This window comes from Phoxinus phoxinus (assembly GCF_949152265.1).
Source record: "Phoxinus phoxinus genome assembly, chromosome: 2".
NCBI lineage: Eukaryota > Metazoa > Chordata > Actinopteri > Cypriniformes > Leuciscidae > Phoxinus > Phoxinus phoxinus.
The window spans coordinates 19,347,411-19,374,599 of NC_136877.1; the positions used below are offsets into that span (position 1 = coordinate 19,347,411).

The 27,189-nt window shown below is 36.8% G+C and overlaps 1 protein-coding gene across 2 annotated transcripts; it reads left to right on the forward strand.

The window, feature by feature from the left end:
• Positions 1-26,183, forward strand: tbc1d19 (TBC1 domain family, member 19). Of its 2 annotated transcripts, none has more exons than XM_079594992.1 (21): positions 1-332; positions 456-528; positions 1,253-1,298; positions 4,872-4,947; positions 6,889-6,963; positions 7,052-7,115; positions 8,740-8,786; positions 9,106-9,216; positions 10,471-10,543; positions 10,889-10,927; positions 11,973-12,085; positions 14,340-14,414; positions 15,614-15,676; positions 17,484-17,568; positions 17,660-17,704; positions 17,851-17,883; positions 17,965-18,074; positions 18,169-18,260; positions 19,511-19,626; positions 19,836-19,906; positions 24,798-26,183. In XM_079594992.1, exons 1-21 carry the CDS (start codon positions 234-236, stop codon positions 24,870-24,872), a joined length of 1,581 nt encoding a protein of 526 aa, XP_079451118.1. In that variant the 5' UTR covers positions 1-233; the 3' UTR covers positions 24,873-26,183. The 2 variants fall into 2 exon arrangements, with proteins under 2 accessions (XP_079451118.1, XP_079451117.1); XM_079594991.1 differs by having other exon boundaries at positions 104-332; positions 17,484-17,565; positions 17,642-17,704; positions 24,798-26,182.
• Positions 26,184-27,189: the final 1,006 nt, after the last annotated feature.

Here is a 27,189-nt window from a genome sequence, read left to right on the forward strand (position 1 = left end):
ATACAGGTCTGGAACAACTTGAGGGTGATGACAGAATTTTATTTTTCGGGTGAACTATCCCTTTAATAAAGGCCTGTACTGTCGGAACCTTCCGTCGAGGACATGTTTCCTGAAAGGTTTGTTGTCATTTTGCCTGGATACGGTGCTCCTTCATTCTGTGATGCTGCGCGCTAACAGATGAAAATCTGTTGGGAAAAAAAAAATCATATCGACATCACATTAAAAGTGTGATAATGTTGGACGAAAGCACAGAGCTGTCTGTCTCTATAACGCAGATAGTTCATCGGCTCAAAGGGACTCATTTACACTCTCAGCTGGAGAAACATGCTAAAGTGAGTAGCTTCAGCTAACTGACTGCAGAGTGTGCAACACGATATACGGTCACTGCATTCTTGACCGCCAGCTTTTGTTTGCTGTTGAATTTCATTGCAGAGATGTGTTTTTTCTCTCTCTAGGAATGTATGCACAAACCCGAAATTAAACTAGAAACACTGAAAGATGACGTGAGAAGATTGTTAAAAGAATCAGGTGCATGGCCGTCGTATGAAATTATATATTTGTTTTATTAATAATATATATATATATATATATATATATAAATATATATTATAAATGTAATTTTTATTTATTTGAATAAAAAATAATTTAATACAGTATCGTTAAAAAGTAATACAGCAATTAAATTGATCAAACGTCATTAAATGCAACATATTTCTATTTCTAATAAATGCTGTTCTTAGGGAATCGTAAAAAAATGTATAATGGTTTTTACAAATATATTAGACAGCACACATGTTTTCAACATTGATAAGAATTGTTTCTTGAGCACTAAAGCAGCATATGAATATCTCCTATTACTATTATAGATAATCAAGAGCTCATAATATTGATTGAGAGACAACATTAGTTTTCTTATTTTCTTATCTTATTATTTAATTTATATATATATATATATATTTTTACTGTATGTAAATTCTACACAAGAAATAATTTATTTATTAGGCTATTTATTTGTATATATTTTTTCTTTTTTTCTTTATATATATATATATATATATATATATATATATATGTATATATACACACACATATACATACACATAATATATACATACACATAATATATACATATACACACACGGTATGCAAATTCTACTCAAGGAATAAAAAACATGTACATGTGTCAAATGTCAACTTGCTCAAGAGATGAATGTTCTCTGTTATACTGCCACTGACCCTTTTATTCTTGTAGGTTGGGAGCGGAAATTACAAAATGCCGTTTACAGGGAATTACACATGTAAGTGATATATAATCTTATATTCATGATATACAACCCGAATTCCGGAGAAGTTGGGACGGTTATTATTATTATTATTTTTGAATAAAATGAAAACTAAAATAATTTCAAATCACATGAGCTAATATTTTATTCACAATAGAACATAGATAACATAGCAAATGTTTAAACAGAGAAATTGTACACTTTTATCCACTAAATGAGCTCATTTCAAATTTGATGCCTGCTACCAGGTCTCAAAAAAGTTGGCACGGGGGGCAACAAATGGCTGAAAAAGCAAGACATTTTGAAAAGATTCAGCTGGGAGAACATCTAGCGACTAATTAAGTTCATTGATATCAGGTCTGTAACATGATTAGCTATAAAAGGGATGTCTTAGAGAGGCAGAATCTGTGAAAGACTAAAAAAGATTGTGGAATACTTAATTTTTTTTCCTCAACGTCAAATTGCAAAGGCTTTGCAAATCTCATCATCTACAGTGCATAACATCATCAAAAGATTCAGAGAAACTGGAGAAATATCTGTGCGTAAGGGACAAGGCCGGAGACCTTTATTGGATGCCCGTGGTCTTCGGGCCCTCAGACGACACTACATCACTCATCGGCATGATTGTGTCAATGACATTACTAAATGGGCCCAGGAATACCTCCAGAAACCACTGTCGGTAAACACAATCCACCTTGCCATCTGCAGATGCCAACTAAGGCTCTATCATGCAAAAAGGAAGCTATATGTGAACATGCTCCAGTAGCGCCGTCTTGTCCTGTGGGCCAAGGTTCATTTAAAATGGACTATTTCAAAGTGGAATAGTGGTCAGACAAGTCAAAATTTGGCATTCTTGTTGGAAATCACAGAGGCCGTGTTCTCCGGCTAAAGAGGAGGGAGACCTTCCAGCGTTCTGTTCAAAAGCCAGTATCTCAGATGGTATGGGGGTGCATAAGTGCATATGGTATGGGCAGCTTGCATGTTTTGGAAGGCTCTATGAATGCTGAAAGGTATAAAGGTTTTAGAGCAACATATGCTCCCCTCCAGTCGACGTCTATTTCATGGAAGGCCTTGTTTGTTGCAAAAACCATAGGACAATGCAAAACCACATACTGCAGCTATTACAACAGCACGGCCGTATTGGCCTGCCTGCAGTCCAGATCTTTCACTTATGGAGAACATTTGGCGCATCATTAAACGAAAAATACGTCAAAGACGACCACAAACTCTTCAGCAGCTGGAAACCTAGAGACCTGGCAAGAATGGGACCAAATTACAACACCAAAACTGCAGCAAGTCAGGACCTCATCGCCCAGACATCTTCAAACTGTTTTGAAAAGAAGAGGAGATGCTACGCCATGGTAAACATGCCCCCGTCCCAACTATTTTGAGACCTGTAAAATGGTAAATGGACTGCATTTATATAGCGCTTTCACAGACCCAATGGCCTCCAAAGCGCTTTACAATATTGCCTCACATTCACCCATTCACTCACTCATTCATACACCGACGGCGGTGTCAGCCATGCAAGGCGATCCAGCTCGTCGGGAGCAGCTGGGGTTAGGTGTCTTGCTCAAGGACACCTCGACACTTGGTCAGGTGGAACCGGGGATTGAACCACCAACCTTCCGGTTTGTAGGCAATCTACATGAACCACTGAGCCACTGCCGCCCAGGCAGGAATAAATTTGAAATGAGCTCATTTTGTGCATACAATTTTAACATTTCTCAGTTTAAACCTTTGTTATGTTATCTATGTTCTATTGTGAATAAAATATTGGCTCATGTGATTTGAAAGTCTTCTAGTTTTCATTTTAACCAAATTTAAAAAAACGTCCCAACTTTTCCGGAATTTGGGTTGTATTTTTTTCCCAATGCATATCATTAAAAACACTAGCCAGTTTCTTCTAAAATATTTTATTCTTGTATTATCACACTGAGATCATCAGTAATAAAAAGTATGACATGAGATTTAGACAAGATGATATACTCTCTCTCTTCTCTCACACACCCATATACACACACATTGGAAATGTCTAGAGTTTTTCTTCCTCCAGTTTTACTGTTTATACAGTTTTATGACAGATACTCTTTCTGGCAAAATGTAAAAATGACAAGAGACAGAATTGCTTCATTAAGCTTAAAAGGATCCAGGTACAAATACAGGACAGGACTTAATGGAGAGTCTGACGTACAATATAAATAGCTTTTACAGAGTGTAGCCCATAAAACTGTTTGAGCTGGACATTGTTAGAGATGAGAAGAATTGTTTTTTTATACCTTTAAACATATGGCTCCTTGTTTGAAAGGACAGCATTGTCAGATGTTTTGTAGATACGCGTTTTTGGTGACGTGTTTATCCTAAAATGACTGTTTGAAGCTAATTGGGCTGAGAAAAGACTGAAGGGACTGAAACAAAGAAGTGTAGTACTGGCTTCATAAAGTTTGATAATGGAATATGGGGCAGGTGTCTCTGCTAAATGTCTTTTTGTGTAGACATTAATGTGAAAGTCTGGTGTATGTCAGAGTTTTCAGAGTGGGAGGAGCCAATATATGGGTACAATAGAGTGCAACATTTGGGTTCCGGAAGGAAAATCTCATTCATTTTCTATCGTAGGGGAATCAATCTCAATTTTTAACGATCATTTTAACTAAACATGCTTTGGTGTGCATAAACGTGTGAACTCCTTAAATCATTTGGGTATATATAGTGTCCTTTTGGAGTCTCCCAAAAATACTTTTTTGGAAAGACACCTAAATTTATCTTGAAAAAAAGCCTGCAGAAAATACGGTTTAGTGAGAATCGATCGAGAAGTAATGGTTTACTCTGCTGGATATTGTAAATGATGACAAACATGTTAAACAAGATAAATGGTGTATGCTTAATTTCACGATAAGTGAAAAAGGGTGTGATTAATAGTGATGAAAATGTTTCATCTATTGACAGCCCTAGTTTATAACCCTTAAACCGAGGGCCTGTACTAATACCCATACTTGTAGTCTTTGCACTTGACCACTTGCCTCCTTACATGACGTATTTCTTGTAAAGTGTTCAAGTGGGTGCAAAGACTGCAAGTAATGTCAATATGTTGTGATCACAATATATGGAACATTTTTAATTTACCATTTAACAAGTTATATGCAATGTCTAATTAATTTAAATTACACTGAAACATTTTCTTAGACATGTCTCAAGTTCCTGAACAAATTAAATGGATTCTCTTAGCCTCAAATTGTCAAAGTGTACTGCGCTTTGGCATTTTTAATACGTCTTGTGCACTTATTAACTGTAACATGCACACACTCTCTAGTGTGCCAAGACCGGAAGTGTGGGTAATTGGGACAGGCTCACCAACATTTTTTAAGTACCTATGGGAAAAATTAATGGGAGAAATGCTTCCGAAACCAAGGCCGCTGAAAAAGTGTTGCACTCTAAAACATTTATTTTCTTAGAATGAAAATCTATAAAAAAATTTAATACAGAAAATGCATAAATAAGGTCTAATTTTGACTGTAGGTTTCCATTTAGGTTAAACTAATGTAACTGATGGTTTGTCCATGCTTCTGTGTCTTATGTTTATGTGTGAAGTCTGCCTCCCCCTGGGCACCCCAGAGCACCCCCTGAACACGCCAAAGAGCCTCTGGAATATATGCACAAAGCACAGGTACACATTCTTTCTCTTATTTCTTTCGGGGTTCAAGAAAGGGGTTGTTAGAAATTGTTAGAATTTAGAATTTAGTTAGAAATCAGCATTCTCCCCTAAAAGTGATCGGGCAGACCAAACCATAAGTCGCAGAGACTTGAAACTTCGAGGGATGGTGGTACCCGCCCAGTCTACAACGTCACCAAGGCTCGCCCCAATCGGCCTGATGGTGGCGCTACAGCGATCAAAAGTATGTGATGGCTCATAACTCCTAAGCCATTCGTCGCAGACTCAGGTGTCTTATATCGTTGGACGCACGTTTCGGATTTGATCGTCACCCTGAATAAATTTTCGGGTATTTTTTATTTTTTTTAACTAGTTCTATGTTTTTTCGCCCAAACGGAACCAATCCTGTGCAAAAATATTCTCTGGAGTCTTATAATGAATAAATATGAAAAAAAAAAAGTAGAAATTTCAATTCAAGTCCGCGACGGGACGCCAAAACTTTTGAAGGTGTGCGTGGCCACTTTTATTAAAACGTCTATCCCTCTTGAACGGAATGATATGATTTCACCAAACTCGGTACACCAATGTATGGGCTTGGTCCAATGAAAAAGGATGCTTGGTGGCTCTGTAAAAAAAAAAAAAGTCTTGCGAAAATGGCTACAGCTACGCAACAGTCAAGGCCTTTTTATGCTTCTCCGTCAACTCCACGCCGTAGCTACGCCGTCACTCCTACGGCGTCGTGGCCGTTTTATGGTTCTGCGTCGGGTTGTGTTGCATCGCGGTGCATTTCACCGCCAGAACGCTAGGGGGGTGGGGGTGTGACCAATCACAGCCCTTGTGGTCTGCGTCGCCTCGACGCGTAGTTACAATTTTTTGGAGGTGCACGTCGAGCTACGGCGGAGGGGTTCGCGTCGACGCAGAAGGGTCTGCGGGGGTACGCCGTCGATATGACGCAGAAGCATAAAAAGGCCTTCAGTCCGATTGACTTAACTGGCATATGGTGTCGTAGACACACCAATTGCGGCACCTTGGACATGTTTCGTCAGCCAATGAAGTTTGAGTATCTGTCAGACAAGGAAAACTCGCTAAGGCCTGTTTAACTCATGGCCCTAGAGCCCTGTGAGAAATTGGAAAGGAATTCGCCACTGGGGGGTGCCTCCGTGTTTTAAACGTGCGTAAAAGATTGTATATCACTCGATTTTTCGCACATGCCCACGACATTCATACCACATGGTAGAACTCCTCATTCTGAGCAACTTTGCCTCTTGGACCACTATTGGAGATTATTTCACAAACCTACTTTCACGAGAGGTTTTTTGCTCAACACCGACAAAGACTAGATACAGAAAGACGGTTCAATCCTATTACTTATGTATGGGAGAAACTGCAACGCCCAAAGTAAAAGAGCCAATCGCTTATTGGTTAAGTCATTGTGTCACTGCAGCTGCCGTGTTCGAAGCTCCGGTTCCCATAGCAACCTGAGACCTGCGCTTAGGACTGCACATGCGCATTGGCTGGTCGAGCCAGAAAACTAAACTTTTTTTAACTCTATTTGAGCATAAGAAACAACATTTACGGGACAGTTCATGTCAGATTTTGTTGCTGATTTGAAATGGGTTATTTAGTTGTGAGTTCGGCAAGCAGTTTTTGAGATTTCAGGATTCTCGCATTCAAATAGATAGGACTTTGATGACCAAAATAGCTGCCCGTAGGCCTTGCAAATATGGCCGCCGAGTGAACCGACTTTCCTTGAAAGGGACTTTGACCTCGTAACTGTTAAAAAGCTTTAATACATGTATTTCATTAGTAAATTGCCTGATTTGGCTTTAAATTGTCTTTTCATCTATGATCTAGGTGGTTGTCACGTTTTGGCTGTGACTAAATAGATTCTTTTGTTTTGAACCCTTTGCATTGTGTGTGTGTGTGTGTGTGTGTGTGTGTGTGTGTGTGTTGTAGGTGAGCTGGGAGAAGAGGATCCTGAAGAGTTTGAACAGTATGTGCACTGAGTTAGGAATCCCACTGGCACGGAAGGTAAATGTCTAAACCAGCGTATGTACAACACATAATCTATTACATATTCATTTAATCAGTTATGTTTTTTTTCTACTCTGTTTTACAGCGTCCCGTCTCAGAGCAGAAAGAGCTGACAAATAAATGGAACGAGATGGGGACTGATGAACCAGGTAATGCAGACTTACACAACCCCTCCTGACATGTGTTCGAGGTTACATCTCGGTGTGCGTGCGTGTTAATGCATTGCAGAGTGTTTACACACAGAGGTTTGGCTCACACACAGAAGCCCTGAGCAGTATAACAGCTCCATAACAATGCTATCAGTTTGCAGTGTGTATGATAACATTTACCGCCTTCTGGAGGACGCTGGCATAAACAGCCCTGCCTGTGAAACCAGAGCATGTCCAGACCCCTGGACCGCATCCCAATAACTAAAGCTTTCTTTCTTGCGTTCTTCTTTCTGCTTGCGTTCTTTTGCACGCTCTTTCACACTCTTTTTTTTTTTTTTTTTTTTTTTTTTTTTTGGCTTATTCTTTTTATGTCTGTCTTACAATTTTGCCATGACTTTGAAACAGTGTAATACTGCCAGGCCAGCAGCTTTTCATGTAAAAAAACAACAACTTTCTCCCAAAATGAACATTTGGTCATCATTTACATCATTTACTCACTCACAGCACACTACCAGTCAAAAGTTTGGAGCAATTAAGATGTTTTAAGTTTTATGCTCCCCAAGGCTACATTTACTTGATCATTGGTCCCCAATGATTTCTGCATATTAAAATTATTTCTGATGGATCGTGATTTTATTTTAAAATACAATTTATTCCTATGATGGCAAAACTGAATTTTCAGCATTATTACTCCAGTCTTTAGTGTCACTTGATCCTTCAGAAATCATTCTAATACGCTGATTCGATGCCCAAGAAACGTTTCATATTATTATTATTAATGTTGAAAACAGTTGTGCTGCTTAATATTTTTGTGGAAATTTTAATACACTTCCATTCAAAAGTTTGGGGTAATTAAGATTTTTTTTTTTTTTTAAGCATGCACGCAGTAAAACATTTTTTACTGTTGCACAAGATTTCTATTTCAGATAAATGCTGTTCTTTTCCCCCTTTCTATTAATTTAAGAATCCTGAAAAAAAATTATCGCAGTTTCACAAAAAAATATTAAGCAGTATTATTTATTAAAGTATCTTTATTAATTAATCTGTCATGTGTCTCCTTGCTACCATGATAATTATGACATTAACACTGATAATGACAAGAGCTATTATTAATAATTGAGCACCAATTACAATTGATTATAATGGATATTCATATTTATGCTAAGCCTAAGAGACTTATTTCAAAAATACACAATAATTGAAAACAATAATTTTATTCCAAAATTAATTATTCCGAAATGTTTATTATCAAAATCATGCAATCAGCACCTCAGAGAATTTCATCATCCCGAATCTCATCATTTGCATCATGTTTGGCATCAAGTCTTTATTCTTTAAATACCTTTTTAAATATCAAAATGTAAAGCATTTATTTGTGTCTCCCTCTCCTTTCTTTTTCTTCCTCTCACTTAAGTGTATATATCATTTTATCTTACCAAGTCATTTCATTGGACTTTTAAGTATAATGTAAACAAAACCGGTTCTGATTAGCATCCTAGTATGTTGCCCATGTTATTTGTCAACCATATTCTGTTGCGCTCTTGTTTTCAATTACACTAATTGGTAGGCCATTACATACAAGTTTGGAAGCACTCAGATCTCTGTATTCTTTATTTAATTGCAGACCTAAGCAAATTCAGGCCTGTCTACGCACCCAAGGACTTCCTTGAGGTGGGTCTCGTTTACATAATCAGTTTATTTTCAAACATCCGGTCCAAATGAGAAAGATTGGGATGGATATGAAGCAGCTGATTGGATTCCCTCAGGAAATGTTCGGTTAAATTACTCTGAGTGAGAATTGACTGAGATGTTGTTTTGATGGCACCGCAGAACCACTTGATGAATGGTTTATTTATAGTTGGCATATTAAATTGGGATAAGAAGGTTTGTGGAAAATATTATCAAAGGTTTTAACATTTGTCATGTATAGTATTTTAGTACCAGTATTCTTATTTAGGTAATATGAAAAGTAATACTTGTTGTCTTGTAGGTGCTGATTGGTTTAAGAAATCTGAATAATGATCGCAGTGAAGATCTAACAGTAAGAAGCAACTGGGGTTTAATCCAGGTTTCCCTCAATATCCGTGACATTCCTCAAATGGTGAGTCACCCTCTTTTTACTTCATGTCAAGACACAAACAATTTGCATTGCAACTGCTGATAATCATCTGAAACCATTTCTATAAACAAATTACAGTAATCAAGAGTTCTAGAGAAATTGAAATGATTGTGGAAAACTATCTTGGTGCTCTGCTCACTGTGCACGATATCTCGCGATATTAAAACGTGCCGATATTTTCTGTATCGCAATATCAGCATGACGGAGTTGAGTTTGTGGTAAAATCTTGCTGTTTTTTTGGGGGTTTCAAAATAACGTGCATTTGAGAACACATATAAAGTCTGACACGCTTTGTTTCATTGTGAAGTATTGTGTTTTTATCAATTACATGTGTTGAGCACTTCTCAAACACCATCTCTGCAACGCAACATGCGCCATTTCACCAGATTTGTAACGTAAATCATTTATAAACCTAGGTCAACACAGGAGAATACATCAATATGTTTCTAAATATGCAAATTGTTCATCGCGATTTCAAAATAAAAGTTTAAACTCTCGCTGCGTTTGTTCTTGTTCTTGTTCAAGCAATTACAGTGGGTGTAGCATTTCTATCATAAAGATATTTAATATATTTAAAGATTAAGTGGACAATTTTATTATGTTGTTTGGCCAAATTAAACAAGGATTTGATGCTGTAAAGTGTAACAAGAATCACCAAGGCCTTTGGCTCCCTCTGCAGTCAGTTGTTATAATATATAGTACATAATTGTACATAAACAATCAACTTATGTACATTATTATAACATAATGTATTTTAACAGTTTTGTTCAATAAAACCATATGGTTACTTGCTTTTGAACCCATTATCATTGCCTTATTGTTATTATATTACACTATTAATTGTCAAAATAACCAGCCAATTACTCGATTACCAAAATAATTACCAACAGCATTAGATTAGTTAAAACTTCAAAATGCACCTGCATTGTTTTGCATTTTGAGACTTTCAGTCATATATTTCATCATTGAAGATTTCTTAAAAATGGTGTTAATACATCATCTCATCTCGTTCTCATGAACCAAATATCGTGTATCGTTTGGTTTCGTGAGATAAGTGTATCATCACACCCAGATGGCATGTATTAGAAGTGATTTATGTGAAACAAATTTGGCCAAATTCCTTTTTAAGAATTGATGAATTTTAATAGATGAATTATCATAAACTTAACCCACTTTGTCCTTTTGTATGGATCAAATATTTTGATTATTGTGGCCCATTATTTCTCTGTGTTGCAGAGGGAAACGTATCCAGAACTGGGTCTTACTTATGGACAGCTTGGTATAGATGATCACACTCATGTTCCCCCAGGTATTTATTTACTCATTCCATCCATAACATGATTATGGAATAATGGAATATTACGTGGGCTGAGCTCCACTCCCGCCAGGTCCCAAAGTCCTTTTGCACTGGTCCAAATAGTTGTAGTTGATGTTCCTCTTGTTTTTTCCTACTAACTCACAAGTCAACATAAGCTTCACCTACTCTATACACCCTGTGTAATATGTTCTGACCCTCTAAATTCTGTATTTACTATATTGTATTTAAGGCTACCACAGTGGCTAACTACTCATTTGTAAATATCTGTGTTGTATGGTCTGTTTGCACTATCACTTATTTTCTAACTTTCACTATCTCTCTGCTGTTTCAACACAGATTTGTTTGAGAGTGAGCACATTCTCGTTGGAAAAAAAGGTAAAAATAAACTCTTTTTGCCGTTATCATGACACGAATGCTTGTTTAAAACCGCTTTATCACTCGTCTTGTGGGGAACATTTGTTTAATATTTGCCATTCCATTTCCCCTCAAATAATAGTCTGATCGGAATTTGAAGGCAGCATAGGTGTCTTCCACTGCCTGTGATATCCCATGATGCTATGCAATCAGAAGAATAAAATGGTGTCCTTTTTTAAGTTTTATGAAATTATGATCCCATTTATAGTGAGAAAAAACATTTACACACCCTTTAAAAAAAAAACCTGCATATATAAATACTTATATTTTGCGAGAATGCAAAATTGCAGTAAATACATTAATAATGTTACCAAAGTTTTCTATTTCAAAATAATTGTTCTTTTGAACTTTGTTTATCAATAAAATCCTGAAAAATGCATCATGTTTCCACAAAAATATTAAGCAGCACAACTGTTTTCAAGACTGATAATAATAAGAAACGTTTCTTGAGCATTAAATCAGCATATTATAATGTTTTCTGAAGGATCATGTGACACTGAAGACTGGAGTAATGATGCTGAAAATACAGCTTTGCCATCATTTTCAAATAAATGACATTTTCAAAATATATTGAAATAAAAAGCTTTCATTTTAAGTTGTAATAATATTGCACAATATTACTGTTTCACTGTATTTTTGATCAAATAAATGCAGTCTTGGCATTAGACAAATCTTTCTTTTAAAAAAACAAAAACAAAAAACATTAAAACCCTCCCCAAACAACGGTAGTGTAAATTACTTAATCATTTCTTGGTTTTCTCTAAAGCTCACTTTAATTTGTTCTGGATCATTAGACCTGATGTTATGAATTTTCTTAAGATGTTCCTTCATATACAAAACACTGCCTGTTTAGTCATAGCTACTTTAGGTTTTGGACGCATCCACAGAGTGTCTCTCTCTGAAAGGCCAAAGTATATGGATTAGCTTTGGATACGACAAGAGCCTCTCAAGATGTGTTTACTAAAACAAATGCGGCTTCTTCTCCTGTTTTTCTGCATTTCTGTAGTGTTGAGTGAGCAAGACAGTGCAGCGGCGCAGCAGTACAGCAGGCAGGGCTGTCCCACGGGTCTCAGGGCCCAGCTATGGACTCTCATCCTAAATACTACTGATGATCCTGAGGTACTGACTCAATTTCAGAATGCATTTTTTTGTGCCCATCAAGGTCATTTTAGATAGGGGAAAGTGTTTTCAACATTGATATTAATAAGACATGTATCTTGAGCAGCAAATTTTACCTTGAATACTGTAATATTGTGAAAGTATTTTAGTCGAATAAATGCAGCCTTGGTAAACATAAAAGGCTAAAAAACAAACAGAAATCTTAAATCTTACAGACCCCAAACTTTTGAACGGTAGTGTATAAATATTTCTCTCTCCCTTTTTATACACACAAAATCAGTCACAGGTCCTCAACCATATATAAACCTACCGTAAATATTTATGTACATTTAAACAAATTAAACTGTTTGTGTATATCTCAACTGACATTTATGGCAGTTGTTGTGAACATATGCCAGAACTGACATTTAATGGGTATTTATTTGTACTTATCAGAAGCATTCTTGACTGAAACGTTCTATATGCGGTGCAAATTACAGTTATAGAGAAAAGTTTTTTTTTTGAAGGTTAACAGAAGTTAAAAATAAGAGGTGAACATGCTTTCCCAGTAAAGCTTTTGGTACGAATTCAAGTCCGTTTGACATTAGAATGTAGTATGTTTGGTTGGTGTGGACGCTATTTTCTCTGGTGTATACTTGTAAACCATATTCGAGTCCTAAAATTGCCCTGTGGTCCAGACCAAGCAGTTTTAAATACATCATCCTTCTCAATAATACAGTTAGCTTTAGCTTCTTGTGGGGCAGAAATGACAGATCAGGTACCCCCTGTGATTTTTCACCCTGGGCATCTAATAGCTGCCATTTTCAGACGTGAAGCAATGTCTCTCAGCTGGCTGATTAGTCCTCGGGCCTCCATTAAAGCAGTGAAACGGCATCTGGAGACTGTTCCTTCTCTATGTGTTAATGCGAAGACAAACACCCGGCGTGGGGCGACACAATTTAAACAAGTAGAGTAATCCCTCATTCTTTTGAGCTAGTGCTGTAGATGTGGGCAGGACAGGAGCCGGTGGAATGACAGAGGGGAAGAGGGGAAGTCACAAGAGTTTAAATGTTTCAGGTGGAACAATTATGTAACTGCTGATAAAAGCCGCTGTCTGGATGACAGTGACCAGCTGTCATGCCTATCCTCACAGCAAAATGGGAGAAAATTCTCCTGTCCCTCTGGGTTTCAGGAGGGGAATGAGCTTTAAGATAGACTCATGATTAGAGGCTGTCTTAAAGGGATAGTTCACTCTAAAATGAAAATTGAGTCATCATTTACCCACCCTGGTGTTGTACTAAGGTAGAATGCCCTTCTTTCTGTTATGAACCACAGGGAATTAAATATAAAATGTCCTGCTTATGCTCGTCCATATAATGGCAGTGAATAGCAACCAGCATCAAGCTTTTTATAAAAAGATGCAAAAGTATCACAGAATGAACCCATGTGACACGTGGCATATATTCCAAGTGTTCTGGGGGTATACAATAGGGTTATGTTGCGATAGGGTCATGCACGCTCATGAGAAAAGTTTTGAGAAATCAAGATTAACATAAACTCGACATGAAATACAACCCATGTGCCGCTTTCTCTGTCTGAGGTGAATCATCTGAAGTTATCGCGTTCACATTTGTCAACTGTCATTCTGACTAGTGATGAGTTCCGGTCCGGAAATATTTGACTCGGTGAAGAAAGTACACGGATACTTTTTTGGGATCTCTCAGCTTTGTATTTCATGTCGTGTTTTTGTTCATCTTGATTTCTCACGACTTCTGTGCTTTTTTGTAAGCAAGACTGAGTGAACTGCGGCACTAATAGAGACTCACAAACGCACACATCATGCAGCCGTGCACAGACCAACGGCCAAGGTCAAGAATTTCTTTAAATAATACATTACATTTTCACCAAACCCTATCATATACCTTGGAATATATGGCATGGGATCATTCTGTGATACTGTTGTTCTATGTACCATTCTATGTATTATTTGCACCAGTCTATTGTGACATTTACATTTTGAGCCAGACATTTACAGCTGGAGGTCCCATTGAGAGCATAACATGATTGAGTGATTAAAAGCGTTCCTATTAATATGCTGCTTACAATAGCAATTTAATTAGTTAATTGGTTAGTATAATTAATTTAGCTGTAATGACTGGGGGTGGTTTGATCTGTGTATAGGTGCTTCTTTGTCCATTATGTATTCATTAATCTAATTCAGCTGACTGAGATAAATTCACTTTGTCAGTTCTTTTGTTTTTATTTCATTAAACAGGTCATAACACATTATGAACAGCTGAAGGCCAGAGTCATACATCATGGCCTGCTTGTGGACAACCTAATATATAAGGTACATTTACAATGCAGTTTATTTGATAGAAATGGTTTTGCATGCTCCATTTAATCTCCTGAAATTTCCTCGAATAGGTTTTGACCAATTGAGTAACAGTTCTGAAAGACTCGTTTCTTCCAAGTTTTCCCTATATGCTTTAAAGGATGAAAATTCTGTCATCATTTCTTCACCCTTAAGTTGTTTTGTATGAATTTCTTCAAAATATCTTCCTTTGTGTTCAGCAGAAGAAAGAATGTCGGTAACCAAACAGTTGATGGATCCCATTGACTTCCACAGTGGGGAAAAAAAAATACAAATTAAGTCATTGGGGTCCATCAACTGTTTGCTTACAGACATTCTTCAAAATATCTTCCTTTGTGTTCAGCAGAAGAAAGAAATTCATACAGGTTTGTTTGACACAACCTGAGGGTGAATAAATGATGACAGAATTTTAATTTTGAAGTGAACTATTCCTTTAAGGCCAGTAGTAAAATACCACACCGAAGCCAACGAACTAGCGGCAATGAAAGCCGATGGTGATGTCAGCTCACGTCAGCTTGCGTCTGCGCAAAAAGTGGCTTTTGAACATAAGGTACTGTAAATAGAGATGAAGATAATAACTGTCCAGATGACAACAGCAGATGAAAGTATTCTCCATTCCAAAAAGGGAGTATGAACTAGTGAACTAGGAATGTGAATATACAAACTGTAAACAAAGCATTGCTCACTTACCATTTTGAATATGAATCATGCCGATCATTTTGTCTTCACTTATATTAATTAGGCTACATGCGGCCATGTCGTTATGAAAATATTTGCGTATTGGAATGCTCCAAAAAGATGAAGTATTTATAAGCGCCTTCTATTTTTTCATCGTCATTTGCTTGAACTTTTGTTTTTCTTCTCGTGCGCTGTTTTCAAAGATGAACAGCCAATCAGAATGATCTCTTTTCCCAACGGCCCGACACCAATTCAACATGCTCAATCGACCGAACTAAAGTCAATGGAGGTCCGATTAAAGCCGTAGTGCGAAACACACCGCAAAACTCGCCTGATAGAATGACTGGATAGAATGTCTCGGCTCTAAGTGATAAACGGATATAATGGCAAGAGGATTGTAGTTTTTTTGTCTGCTGTGTATTACATATTAAAGCTGTCCAATTTTACCACACCAAGTGCACCCGTTTCTGAATAAAATGCCTGATTTTTCTTCTCAGGATGTGAAGCTCACTGCAAGTAACGACGATTACTACTTTGTGTTTGAGGACTATTTATATCAGGTGGGTGAATGCATGTCACTGTCCGTGTAACACACTCACAATGCAAACTTTCAATCACTTATGAGAATTTTTCTCTGTGAATCATAAACAAGCGCTGATAATCAAAGAAGTAAAACTGTTTCCCAAGTTCTTTTGGACGTGACATTGACAGAGGTATTTGTACACATATCGCCGTAGACTAAACTAATGTGAGAAAGTTACTCATGCAAACCAATGCTCTTTCACTTCAAATACCTAAATCTGGATAGATACAGATATGACTGGGTTGTGTAGTCTCACAGATAGACCTCTTTATAATAAACCTTTCTATTCATAGGGAATCGATGAGTCATTTCTTCTTATAGTAGCATTACATTTCCACTGCTTGATATTCACTTTCACCACAAAATCATACCCAAGTTTAATTTGCGGGTTCATTTCTTCTCATAAAACAGTAAAACGCGCTGAGATTCCCTGCCTTATAGAGTATATGATGCCATTTTTAGATATCATTGTATAGTATATATATTGGTATATATAGAATATAAGTACTAAGTACATGTAGTTCATTACAATTGCACTGTAACACAGACGTCTTAAAATAAAGTGTAACCAAGCCAGAAATTTAAGAGAGATTTTCAAAGTTCACTTTTTTCATTAGCTTGTATCCTCTGGACAACCATCAATGTGCTTCGTTCCTAATTTTTGCTGAAATATACAAAAGATATGGCCAGTGTTTGGGCTTCATTGGGAGTACATTGTGTCTTCACTATGGAACGGTAATATGAGTTGCAGGTGTGAGGTGATAAAGGAGCCAGGCTGCTTGTAAATATTGGTTTAGTGTGAAATCTGCGGGTCATATGTTTTTGTTAGAGAGGTACATTTTGGGAAAATAAGGTGAAAGGGTTCATAATTACTATTCAATCCAATAGTAGCAATTGGGAGAGTATTCGCAAGAGAGAACAGATATTCAAACTCTAAAGGTGCTGTCACATTAGGGAAATGTAGGCTAACGAAAGGTAAATTGTATATTGTCAATAGTGAAGTGATGTATGAAGCACAGTTCCCACAGAAGTCCCACTGTTGGTCAACACAGCGAATACAAGCGAAAAACCCTCTTTTGGTGTTAAAAAACTACTGTCAGGAGGATTTACCGGTACTAAGTTTTGCGCTTGTCAATTTACTGGTATTTGTGCTATTATTTAATACCCAAAATTGCATGTCTTAAACCAAATTTCTTTAATTTGCGTCAGTAGATCACGCGCAGAACTTTCCACTCCCATCTGCGCTTTTTTACTCGATTTTAATGTATTTGTACATGTAATGTAATATAATTTTTTATATACTTTTGAAGAAAATGTGAGTGGCCAAGCAAAACTTGCTACCACGATGCTAGAGTGTTGTGGGTGTTTGCCAAGATGAAAAAATATTTCTAAACATGAATCATTGACCCGTTCGGTGTCATCTGTTATTGAGCTTTTAGGTTGCCAGGACTGTATTTGACCACTCATTGTTATAAAGCTTCAGAAATACATTTAAAGCTAAATTAAGAAAACAAAGTTACTGAGAAACCTGCATAGAAAGCCGATAAAAGTCTGCTGATTTTTAAAGGTTTGATGTTTTTAAAACAAATTACATTTCCATTATGAGAAAAGTAATAAAAGAGAAAGAACATGCTTCTCCTCAGCAAGCTGAAACCTTAAAGTGTCACTTCAAATGTAATTGAACCAGGAAATAAGCAATTTAGCAAAGATACAAAGTGTGTTTCGCAATAGTAATCCTTATCTGTTTGTGTTGCCAATTATTTGTCCACTGTTTTTCTCCACAGGTCTTGCTGTGTTTTTCTCGTGACACTGCGGTCCTTGAGCATTTCAACTACAACAGCGCTACGCCTCCTAAATCTTGCGTCCAAAGTAATGTCTTTGAATGTTTATCTTTGCTGCAAAGGTCTGATTGATATCTTCCTTGGTTTCTATTCAGTCTATAAAATTGTCTCTTTCTCAGGCAAGTCTGGCTCAGAGCAGTGTGCTGTGGTTTACCCCCCGAATGGTGAGAAAACAGCTTCTACAAGTATTTCAATAATAGCATGTCCCAGCATGCACCATGTATTGGTTCATTTTAGTTTAGCAGTATTATAAAACAACTTTGTAATAACAATAATCAGTATAACAGAATATGACATCTCTGTACCGTAGGTGTCATCCCATTTCATGGCTTCTCGATGTACGGTGAGTATAAAGAATTAAGCGCATAGCCTCAAAATCTGCAAAATCTGTTTTCCAAGCAAACATCTGTATCCTGTGTTGCAGTTGCCCCTCTGTGTTTCTTATATAATGAGCCATCTAAGCTGTACAGCGTGTTTAGGGAGATGTATATTCGCTATTTCTTCAGATTACACTCGATCTCCTCACATCCGTCTGTAAGTATCTGTGTGTGACGCAACACGATTGATCGGTTTGCTTAGGATGATGGTTGTCTCTGAGCTCAGCTGTATGTGTATGTGTGTTTGTTAGGGTATAGTGTCTCTGTGCTTGCAGTTTGAGAGGTTACTGCAGACTCATCTTCCTCAACTGTTCTACCATCTACGAGAGATTGGAGCCCAACCGTGAGTTCACAATGCAGATGCACAATAATATACTCATTGATTTTTTTTTTACAGTGCATCTTGTATAATGTAGAACAATATTAGTGCTGTCAAAGCGATTAATCGCATCAAACATAAACGTTTTTTGATGTACTAATTAAATTTAATTACTATTTTAATGTTTTTGAAAGAAGTCTCTTTATGCTCATCAAGCTTGCATTCATTTGATGAAAAATACAGAAAAAACACAAATAGTAATGTTATAATAGAAATGTCAACATTAAAAATAGTAATGTCTCTAAATCTTTTACCGGTACTGTACGTACACACACACACACACACGTGTGTGTGTGTATATATATATATATATAATTTATTTATTTATTTATACACATACACGCATATAATATATTTACAAATTTCTATGTTTTATGTGATTAATCACAAATAATCCAATGTGTCTTTATTCTTGTTTATTGGTTATTTGTCATTTATACATGTTTCTCCCAAGCAGTTAATTATATATATATATTTAAATCTAATTTGCTTTTGAGTCCACATCCTTAAAAAAATACACTATCATTTGATTGGTAATAGAATAACATTTAATTCAGCTCTTATATTTAGAGCTGGGAAATGGTTCTAAACCTCCAACCTTAACTATTAAAGTTCTGTGAAAAACTTTCTGCCGGATGATGAGTAAAAACAAAAGCAAATGTCATAGATTTATAATGAAAGATAGAATAAAGCCTTATTTAGGGACCACCAGAACTTAAACACCTTAGCGACTAGCAATGGGCTAAAATCCACACAAAACCCCTGCTTGGCAACATCCTAAAATACTTAGTTACTGTAGCAACAGGATAAACCTCCTAGAACAACAGGCTAAAAACTCTCTGAAACTGCATAGCAATACAATAAAAACACCTGAAACATCTTAGAAACTGCTTTTTTTTCTAATAATGTTAACATCCAGTTCTAATTTATTATCATTTGCATGTGTAAATGTTCATTAAGTCCTCATTTATTATACATAAAAGCTCAAAGCTTGTTACTTGAGTATCTAGCTGAAATGTAGTCTGTTGGCAAGTCACTTCAGTGAAACGCTGTTGTATTATAACAGTGCAGCTCCATCTATTGGCTGAATTATGCGAACACAAGTCGCTCCTCAACATCTGTGAAAGAAAAGAACAGAATTGTAATAAAAGTGTTTAGATCTACATTGTGTATGATTTGGTATCTCATTATGCGTGTGTGTGTATCTTTCTTAGGTTGCGTATTGCCTTTAAGTGGATAGTCCGAGCCTTCTCAGGATACCTGTCCACTGACCAGCTCCTGTTGTTATGGGATCGTATCCTAGGCTACGGATCCTTAGAGATAGTGGCAGGTAGGTCGATATGTCCTAATGTGTGACTTTTTGCCAGCTATTGTGAACATGATTAAATAAATAAATAATCCCAGTGCTTAGGATGTGTTAAACTGTTTTTACTTTACATTCATTTGTTGGTGCACTCTTAAATTAGAAAGGGCCAGTCAGTTACATGGCGTACACACATTTTCCTGGAAGATGACTGTTTGTCTGTCCCTTTTTTTCAGTCCTGGCCGCTGCAGTCTTTGCCTTCCGAGCTGAAAACCTAATGGAAGTGACATCACCGGCATCAGCTGAGGTTATCACTTGCAAGCGAGTTTGTGTGTGCTTTGTGTTTGTTTGTGTGTGTCTGTGTGTGTATGTTTGTGTGTGAGTGTTAAGGACTACAGAAATAGTGTCTTCACCCGGAGCCAACACTAGTAACCCAGTCCACCCAAGGCACATGTTTTAAAATTGCTGGGATAACACTTTTAAAAGTGGACCAAGTACCCCACACCCAGCTTTAAAATGTTTAGACTATGTGATGTAAAATGTGATGGGAACTTTAGCATGACAGTTAACATCAACACTGTGTGTGTGTGTGTGTGTGTGTGTGTCCTGTGTCTTTGTGTGTGTAACAGTTTAAATTTCATTACTTGAAGGGATATTTTGGGTTCTGTTTAAGTTAAGCTCAATTTACAGCATTTGTGGCATTATGTTGATTTATTATTTTTATATATATATATATATATATATAAATGCAAAAATCTAAGTTACAGTGAGGCACTTACAATGGAAGTAAATTGGGCCAATCTGTAAACATACTCACCATTTCAATAGTATAGCCACAAGATGTAAGAAGTATAGCCCAGTTTCACAGACAGCGCTTACATTAAGCCAGGATTAGGCCTTAATTTAATTAGGACATTAAACTAGCATTTTAAAACATCTTGAGACAAAACAATGGCACTGACATATTTTAAGATGTCAGTGCAAGTTGCTTTCAGTCAAAACCGCTCAAAGGTGAATTTTAGTCCGGGACTAGTTTAAGTCTTGTCTGTGAAACCGGGGGTATGAGTGTTAACAAACAAAATGTTAACAAAAAAAAAAATAATGTTTTTGCCATGAAATGCAATACCAAAACCCTAGAACCTAGATCTAAACCACTTTAAAGTGTAAGTCACATTTACGGTTGTTCAATGAATTTCTCAGGGGTGAAAATCGGTCGTTCCAATAGGAACCCACACAATTGGGAATTTTGCTTGAAAATCTGCGTGAAATATTACGCAGATTTTGCAACGGGTTCAAGTTAGTCACATGAACCAACCGAAAGCTGCTTGATTTCAAAGTGATTTCTGTGTGAGCTGTGCTTCATACATCGCTACACTATTGACAATAGACGATGGAAAAATGTTGCTAATGTGACCACACATTTACAGCTCAAATAAAACTAGTTGTACCGATACCCTCATGTCACGATCAGATATATATTGCGATACTCCAAGAAATATGGTAAAAGGTTGACAAAAAATGTACTGTTGAGGCTTGGACTTGGTGCTGGTAACCCCAATTCTCAGGACAATCAGGTGACACCAGAATAAAAATATTCATGAATCATGATTCTGAAGATGAAAATACAGAATTATTTTAGACGAATATGCTCTAACTGACTAGATATATTTAAAATAATGTTGGCCACTTTTTACTGGTACTGTAACATAAGACATGACTGGTATCATGATTGGCACGATCGGGACCCACAAATATCCCCCCATTGCATCATTATACATTATATTCAACATTATATATAGAAGTTTAATGTTGTACTGACTCTGAATTTTTTCTCACACAATAATACACAAATACAGATTGTCACTATACACGATACATATTGTTGCGGTTTTGTATTGTGACACTATATGGTTAAACCCCTAAATAATACACAAGTTTTAATTGAAAAATGAATGTAAAACTTTACATTTCTGCTTTCTAAATCCTCCAAAAAGTGTCCCTTTCACTTCCATTGAAAGTGCCTGACTGCAATGACACGGTCACGGAAATTCTACGGATGCTGCAACAGTCGTGATATGCCGTCACACTCTGCGGTGTTTTTTATAAGAAAACATAAATTCAACATATAACAAATAATAATAAATTCAAAATGTAAAAATAGACAGTGTACTCCACTTTACTGAAAAATGTTGTGTTCTTTTAATTCAGAGGTCATGCTGTGGCGCATCGATCTTCTATTGGTCACAAGTCTTTTCGCGGACCAGATTATATATTTTTGACATAATATCTATTTTAAAATGCAAAAGCCCTTTTTTTTTCTTTTTTTAAAAATAACATTTCTACGTCCGTTTGTTGAAGCATCCATGGCCATTGACAGGGCTGCGCTGTCGGATGCAGTCGCATGCATCTGCTTGATTGACAGCTGTAGTAAAAGTGCATCTGACCTGCTTTCGTTAATTCTGGCTGTAACCCGCAGTGACGCACGGGCCCGGGCCCCAAAACGCTGTGAAGATGCTGCTGGACAGTATCTGCTTGCTTATGTACCACCTGGCCTCTACTGGAGAAAGTATCATAACACGTTGTATTTTTAGAGTCCAAGCCTGGTCATGAAACATTAGAGGAGACAAGTCAACCTGATAGGGGACTCTAAATTTATTTGCTTCCAATTCCATAAGGACCGAAGCTTGAGAACTTGAAGGCCCCCGCCCCAAACGGCTCCTTTGAGACGGATGCACTCTTAGCACCTTCCAAGCTCTTGAGTCACATCGGTGCAGGTCACCAGGCGCCATTTTGTGGAACAGGATTGGCAGTTATGCGTTCTATGTTCTAAGTGACATCTGAATGCATGCTTCTCTCATGAATATTTACAGTAGCTATGTTTACGTGGGCACTGATGAATCCGAACGTAGGGTTTACATGGCCGGTAAATAAAATAATTCGGTTCATGTGCGTGTTCATGTCTCAAGCTTTCAAATCAACATGGATATTTTGACATGCGGACATTTCACAAATACAGTTTCCCGCTGTTTGCGCATACTAACCATTCTCCTACATTGCTTATTTTCTTTGTTTTAAAGAGGCGACTTAGTATTGATATTTCATGTGTGAACGATCACATGAAGCTTTGTGTCGTGCTGCTTATATTTATCAAGCAGTAAAAACGCCCTTTCCCGCGCCCAAAACAAAGCGTCTGTGGATGAGAGTCCGAAACGAGGACTGATGGGACGTTGTCCTGCTCCAACTTTACAGACTATGTGCCAGATTTACTAACAGCTTGCTTCAGTGCAAACCCTACTGTCAGGATTTCCTTAAAGATACCCAGTGAAAAATGAGCGCTGAAAAGGCATGGACAGGGTTATTTTTTTGCGGCTGACCTTATTACAAATGCATTTGTTGGAGTTTCCCTTTTAAACAAAATTTATGGGAGAAGAGTATTTAAATGAATCATGCAAGGTGATTTACTAAAGATTGCGCTTGTCAATTTACTGGTATTTGCGCAATTATTTAACACCCCAAAAATGCTTGTCTTAAAGGTACACTGTGTAGTTTTTTGTAGTAGTATTTTTATTAGCTAAAATCAATGTCTTTGTCCTCATTGGTGTAAAATGACTTCTGCCAGTGATCTGACTTATCCTCTTAAGCGAATAATTTCTTATCTTTATTTACATTGGACGGGTAAGTCCAAGCAGGCTTCAAGGGGGTAATCCAGCATCCAGAAAGTGTACCTTCTATGGGGGCATCCATTGGCTAACAAGCCATCACCTGCTGTTAGCATTCCATTGACTCCCATTCATTTTGGCGTCACTTTGACAGCGAACAATTTTACATCCGAGCCGTTTAAAGACTCCATAAAAGGCACCATTACCTATCTCCATTACCTATAAAAGGATCTTACGTTATGGCCACGTAGAAGCCGTTTTTGTAAAAATGGGCTAACGGTTGCGCCATAACCACGCGACTCTCTGTCGCACAGTAGAGAAATTACCGTATAGACAGGAGGAGAAGCTCGCAGGCAATCGGGGGGACGTGGAGGCTAAATGCCAAAATAATTAATCGGAATACTTACCAAAAGTTGATCCTGCTCCTAGCTCATGGACAGCTCACACTCTCCGTCTCTGCAAGATTCGGAAGGGAATGATTCAGATTTCTCTCGGCACAGCTACTAGAAGACTTACAACTGTCCGACGGTTTGCTCACGTCACATCTGCGTCATCAAGCTCAGTTTGAGTCTGCGCAGTACGCTCAGCCATCAGGAAGTGAGTGCTTCTAATTTACTTCACTGGTCTCCGTCGAAGTCTATGGGCTCGCTGTGTCCATTTCTTCTACTGTCTTTTTTTTTTTTTTTTTCTTCTACTGTCTATGGGAGGCTTCCATGTCGTTCCGCCATTTTGAAAAACTATAATAGCAGAGAGGGACAAAAAGCAGTAGCCTACCTCAACGTGTTTTCGTTCAGAGCCAGCATTTCAGAGCATGACAACATTTTTTCCAATAGCACTTCAGTAGTTGCAACACGCATTTGATAAAGCGAGGTGCTAGAGAGCACTATTCGTTTGAATGCAAAATACAATTTTACCGCTAGATGTGAGAAATTTCCACTATCTGCACTTGTATGGGATTGCGCCTTAATGCTAATTTGCCCAGTTTAGTAATCTGGCCCTATGAGTGGAAGTAGAATTTTTCAGAATGACATGACAGTCATTTATTACGCTTCATTCAACAACAACAGCTCATTCCGTGCATCATACATCATTGCACATGTGAAGTACTTTCCAGTTTCAGTTTTCAATACGATCAAGTGTTTACATGTCCTCTCAATCGGATCAGAAAAAGGTTTAAACTAGTGCTGTCAAATCGATTAATCGCGATTAATCACATTTAACATAAATGTTTTAGAAATATACTCACACATACAGTATACACACATTTACAAACTTTTATGTTAGATGCGATTAATAACGATTCATTGATTTTACAGCACTAGTTTAAATCACCCCTTCGAATTAAATTTTAATAAAATCTGGCAAATTCATTCCAATTGACTGTGCTACTAGTCTGATTACAATGGAATTATTTGGGTCCATTTAAACACAGCCAATGACAGGCCCTGAAACTAGCATACATCTACAGCAGCACTTATTACAGATGCATAGCCAGAAAGAGTCTGTGTTTTTCCATTTTCTATTCTTTTCTTCTTGCAGGCTGTTCTTGCTGACCTCTCGACCCTGAAGGTGATGCCCTTGCTGCAGATCTTCCTCTTCGCCACTTCTGTCTGAGGAGCGATGCGTGTGTGTGTGTTGGTGGCTGGATATTCCAGTCCATTTGGATTTCATGTTGACTCTAAATGGATATTTCACCCACAAATGAAAATTCTGTCATTTTTTTACTCGCCTTTCATGTCATTCCAAACCTGTATGACTGACTGCCTTCTGCGGAACTCAAAATAAGATATTTAGAACAATCTTGGTAACCAAACACGTTTGGTTCAAGTCATATAGGTCTGGAATGACACAAGGGTGATGCCAAAATAACAATTTAAATGTTTGGGTGAAGTGCTCCTTTAAGTAGCAATATGGCTATAAAGCCACTTTCCTTTTCTCCAGACATAACCAATTCCTTTAACTTATCAACCCTCCCGTCTAACCGTCTTGCTCCATTCTGGTAACTGCCTCTCATAATCCATTGAATTCCAAAAGGATAAATTAAAGATCTGTCCTACTTTTATCCTTTTCCCACAGAAATGCATTCCATTACCGGAGTATAATAAATTACCAACCCCCCCATTTTAGTTTTCATTGCTTTCAATGCATAGTTTGAACTGTAATAGTGACACAAGGAAAAAACAAGACTATATGTAAGTTGAATATATTCTTATTTATGAATGTTATAAATATGTTGATGCCATATTATCACTGCAAACCTAAAAGAATACTGTATGCAAAACTAACATTTTTGTTAATCTACGTTGTGCTTCATGCAACACAGCTAAATACCGTGAATGAACAATTAAATATGGTCTTCCGTGATACTGAAGTCTTGAAATTATAATATATGCCAAGTTACTCTGGTTAGGGCTTTGGCTTAGTGCCAGTGAATTTGGATGAGAACTGACACACTGATTGAGATGCGAGTTTTGCCATTCATATTTACAAAATGGTTGTTTTGTGTGACTATTAATAAACCCAGAACTCGTTGCACTCCCTGACATGACCAAACATGTTATTGATTTATTTGAAAGGAAATGCAGGTCATTTTGAAGTCACACACCAAATGAATTGTGTTCTTTGGTCATCTGTTTGTATTAATAACGGGGGACACTTTACACATCTCTGCATGTGCAATAATGTAACATACATTTAGCTTTTTTATATATATAAATTGAAACACGTTTATGTTTAGTTATATTTTGATTGCTAAAAGATATTCATATTGGTTTCTCTACAATGTAACATCACTTCTTGACAGTAGTAGACTTTATTTATTTTGAAGCATTTTTCGGATGCAGATTCACAAGTTAAGAATTGCCTGAAATGCATTTTAAAATGTTAATTCTTTATTTAATAAAAGCTGTACATTCTACACAATCATTTTATGTTGTTATTGGTTATTATTTTACATTTCCCTACATTTCATATGCATGAATGGACTTTTTCAACCTAAATATTTCTTTATTTCAGTAATTCTATGTAACAAAATTTTGAGTTACTCTATGTAAATGGGATTTTGAACAAAAATGTACTTAACGTGCAAAATATTCTTCATGTGAAGTACGTTTTGTACAATTTAAATTTGTTTTCAGATAAATAAATGTTTATATGTTACATTTTAAGCTAAATTAATACATTTTACATTTGGTGTGATGCATTTAATTTGACTAAAGAGCCTGTGCTTAAAGGGATAGTTCACCGACAAATGAAAATTATGCTTTACTCCTCAAGCCATCCATGGTGTATATGACTTTCTTCTTTCAGACGAATGCAATCAGAGTTGTCCTGGCTTTTCCAAGTTTTATAATGGCAGTGAATGGCTGTTTCTGTTTTTAAGTCCATAAAAGTGCATCCATCCATAATAAAAGTGCTCCACACGGCTCTGGGGGGTTAATAAAGGCCTTATAAAGCGAAGCGATGTGTTAGTATAAGAAAAATATTCATTTAAAACTGTATCGACTAAAATAACTAGCAGACTGTTGTACGCATCGATTTATGAATGTATATTTTGGGTGAACTATCCCTTTAAGCATGTGAAAATACAATACCTAAAGTTACTTCAAAAGAATTGAAATCAGATTTTGTAACTGTAAATATATATATTCTTTAATAGCAATAAAAAGCTATAGACATACAACGAGAAGACTTGTCTTTGAAGAATCTGAAAGAATCTTAAAAACCATGGAAAACAACAAAATCTGAAAATATACTAAGAGAGAAGAAATAAAAAAAATGGTACTACTTATGTCCATATAATTTCTTTTCATCAAAATATTGAAGATGTAATCAGTGGTTTTGAAATCACAAAAACATGCATCCTTATGACAGAAGAAAAAACATATAAAAAATACTGGATTTTTGCCCATAATATGCTATTTTAAAGGTT

Coding starts and splice junctions, on each gene's coding strand:
- tbc1d19 (XM_079594991.1), top strand. CDS start 234: ATGTTGGACGAAAGCACAGAGCTGTCTGTCTCTATAACGCAGATAGTT. Junction 333..455: donor AGCTGGAGAAACATGCTAAA/GTGAGTAGCTTC, acceptor TTCTCTCTCTAG/GAATGTATGCACAAACCCGA. Junction 7,116..8,739: donor GATGGGGACTGATGAACCAG/GTAATGCAGACT, acceptor ATTTAATTGCAG/ACCTAAGCAAATTCAGGCCT.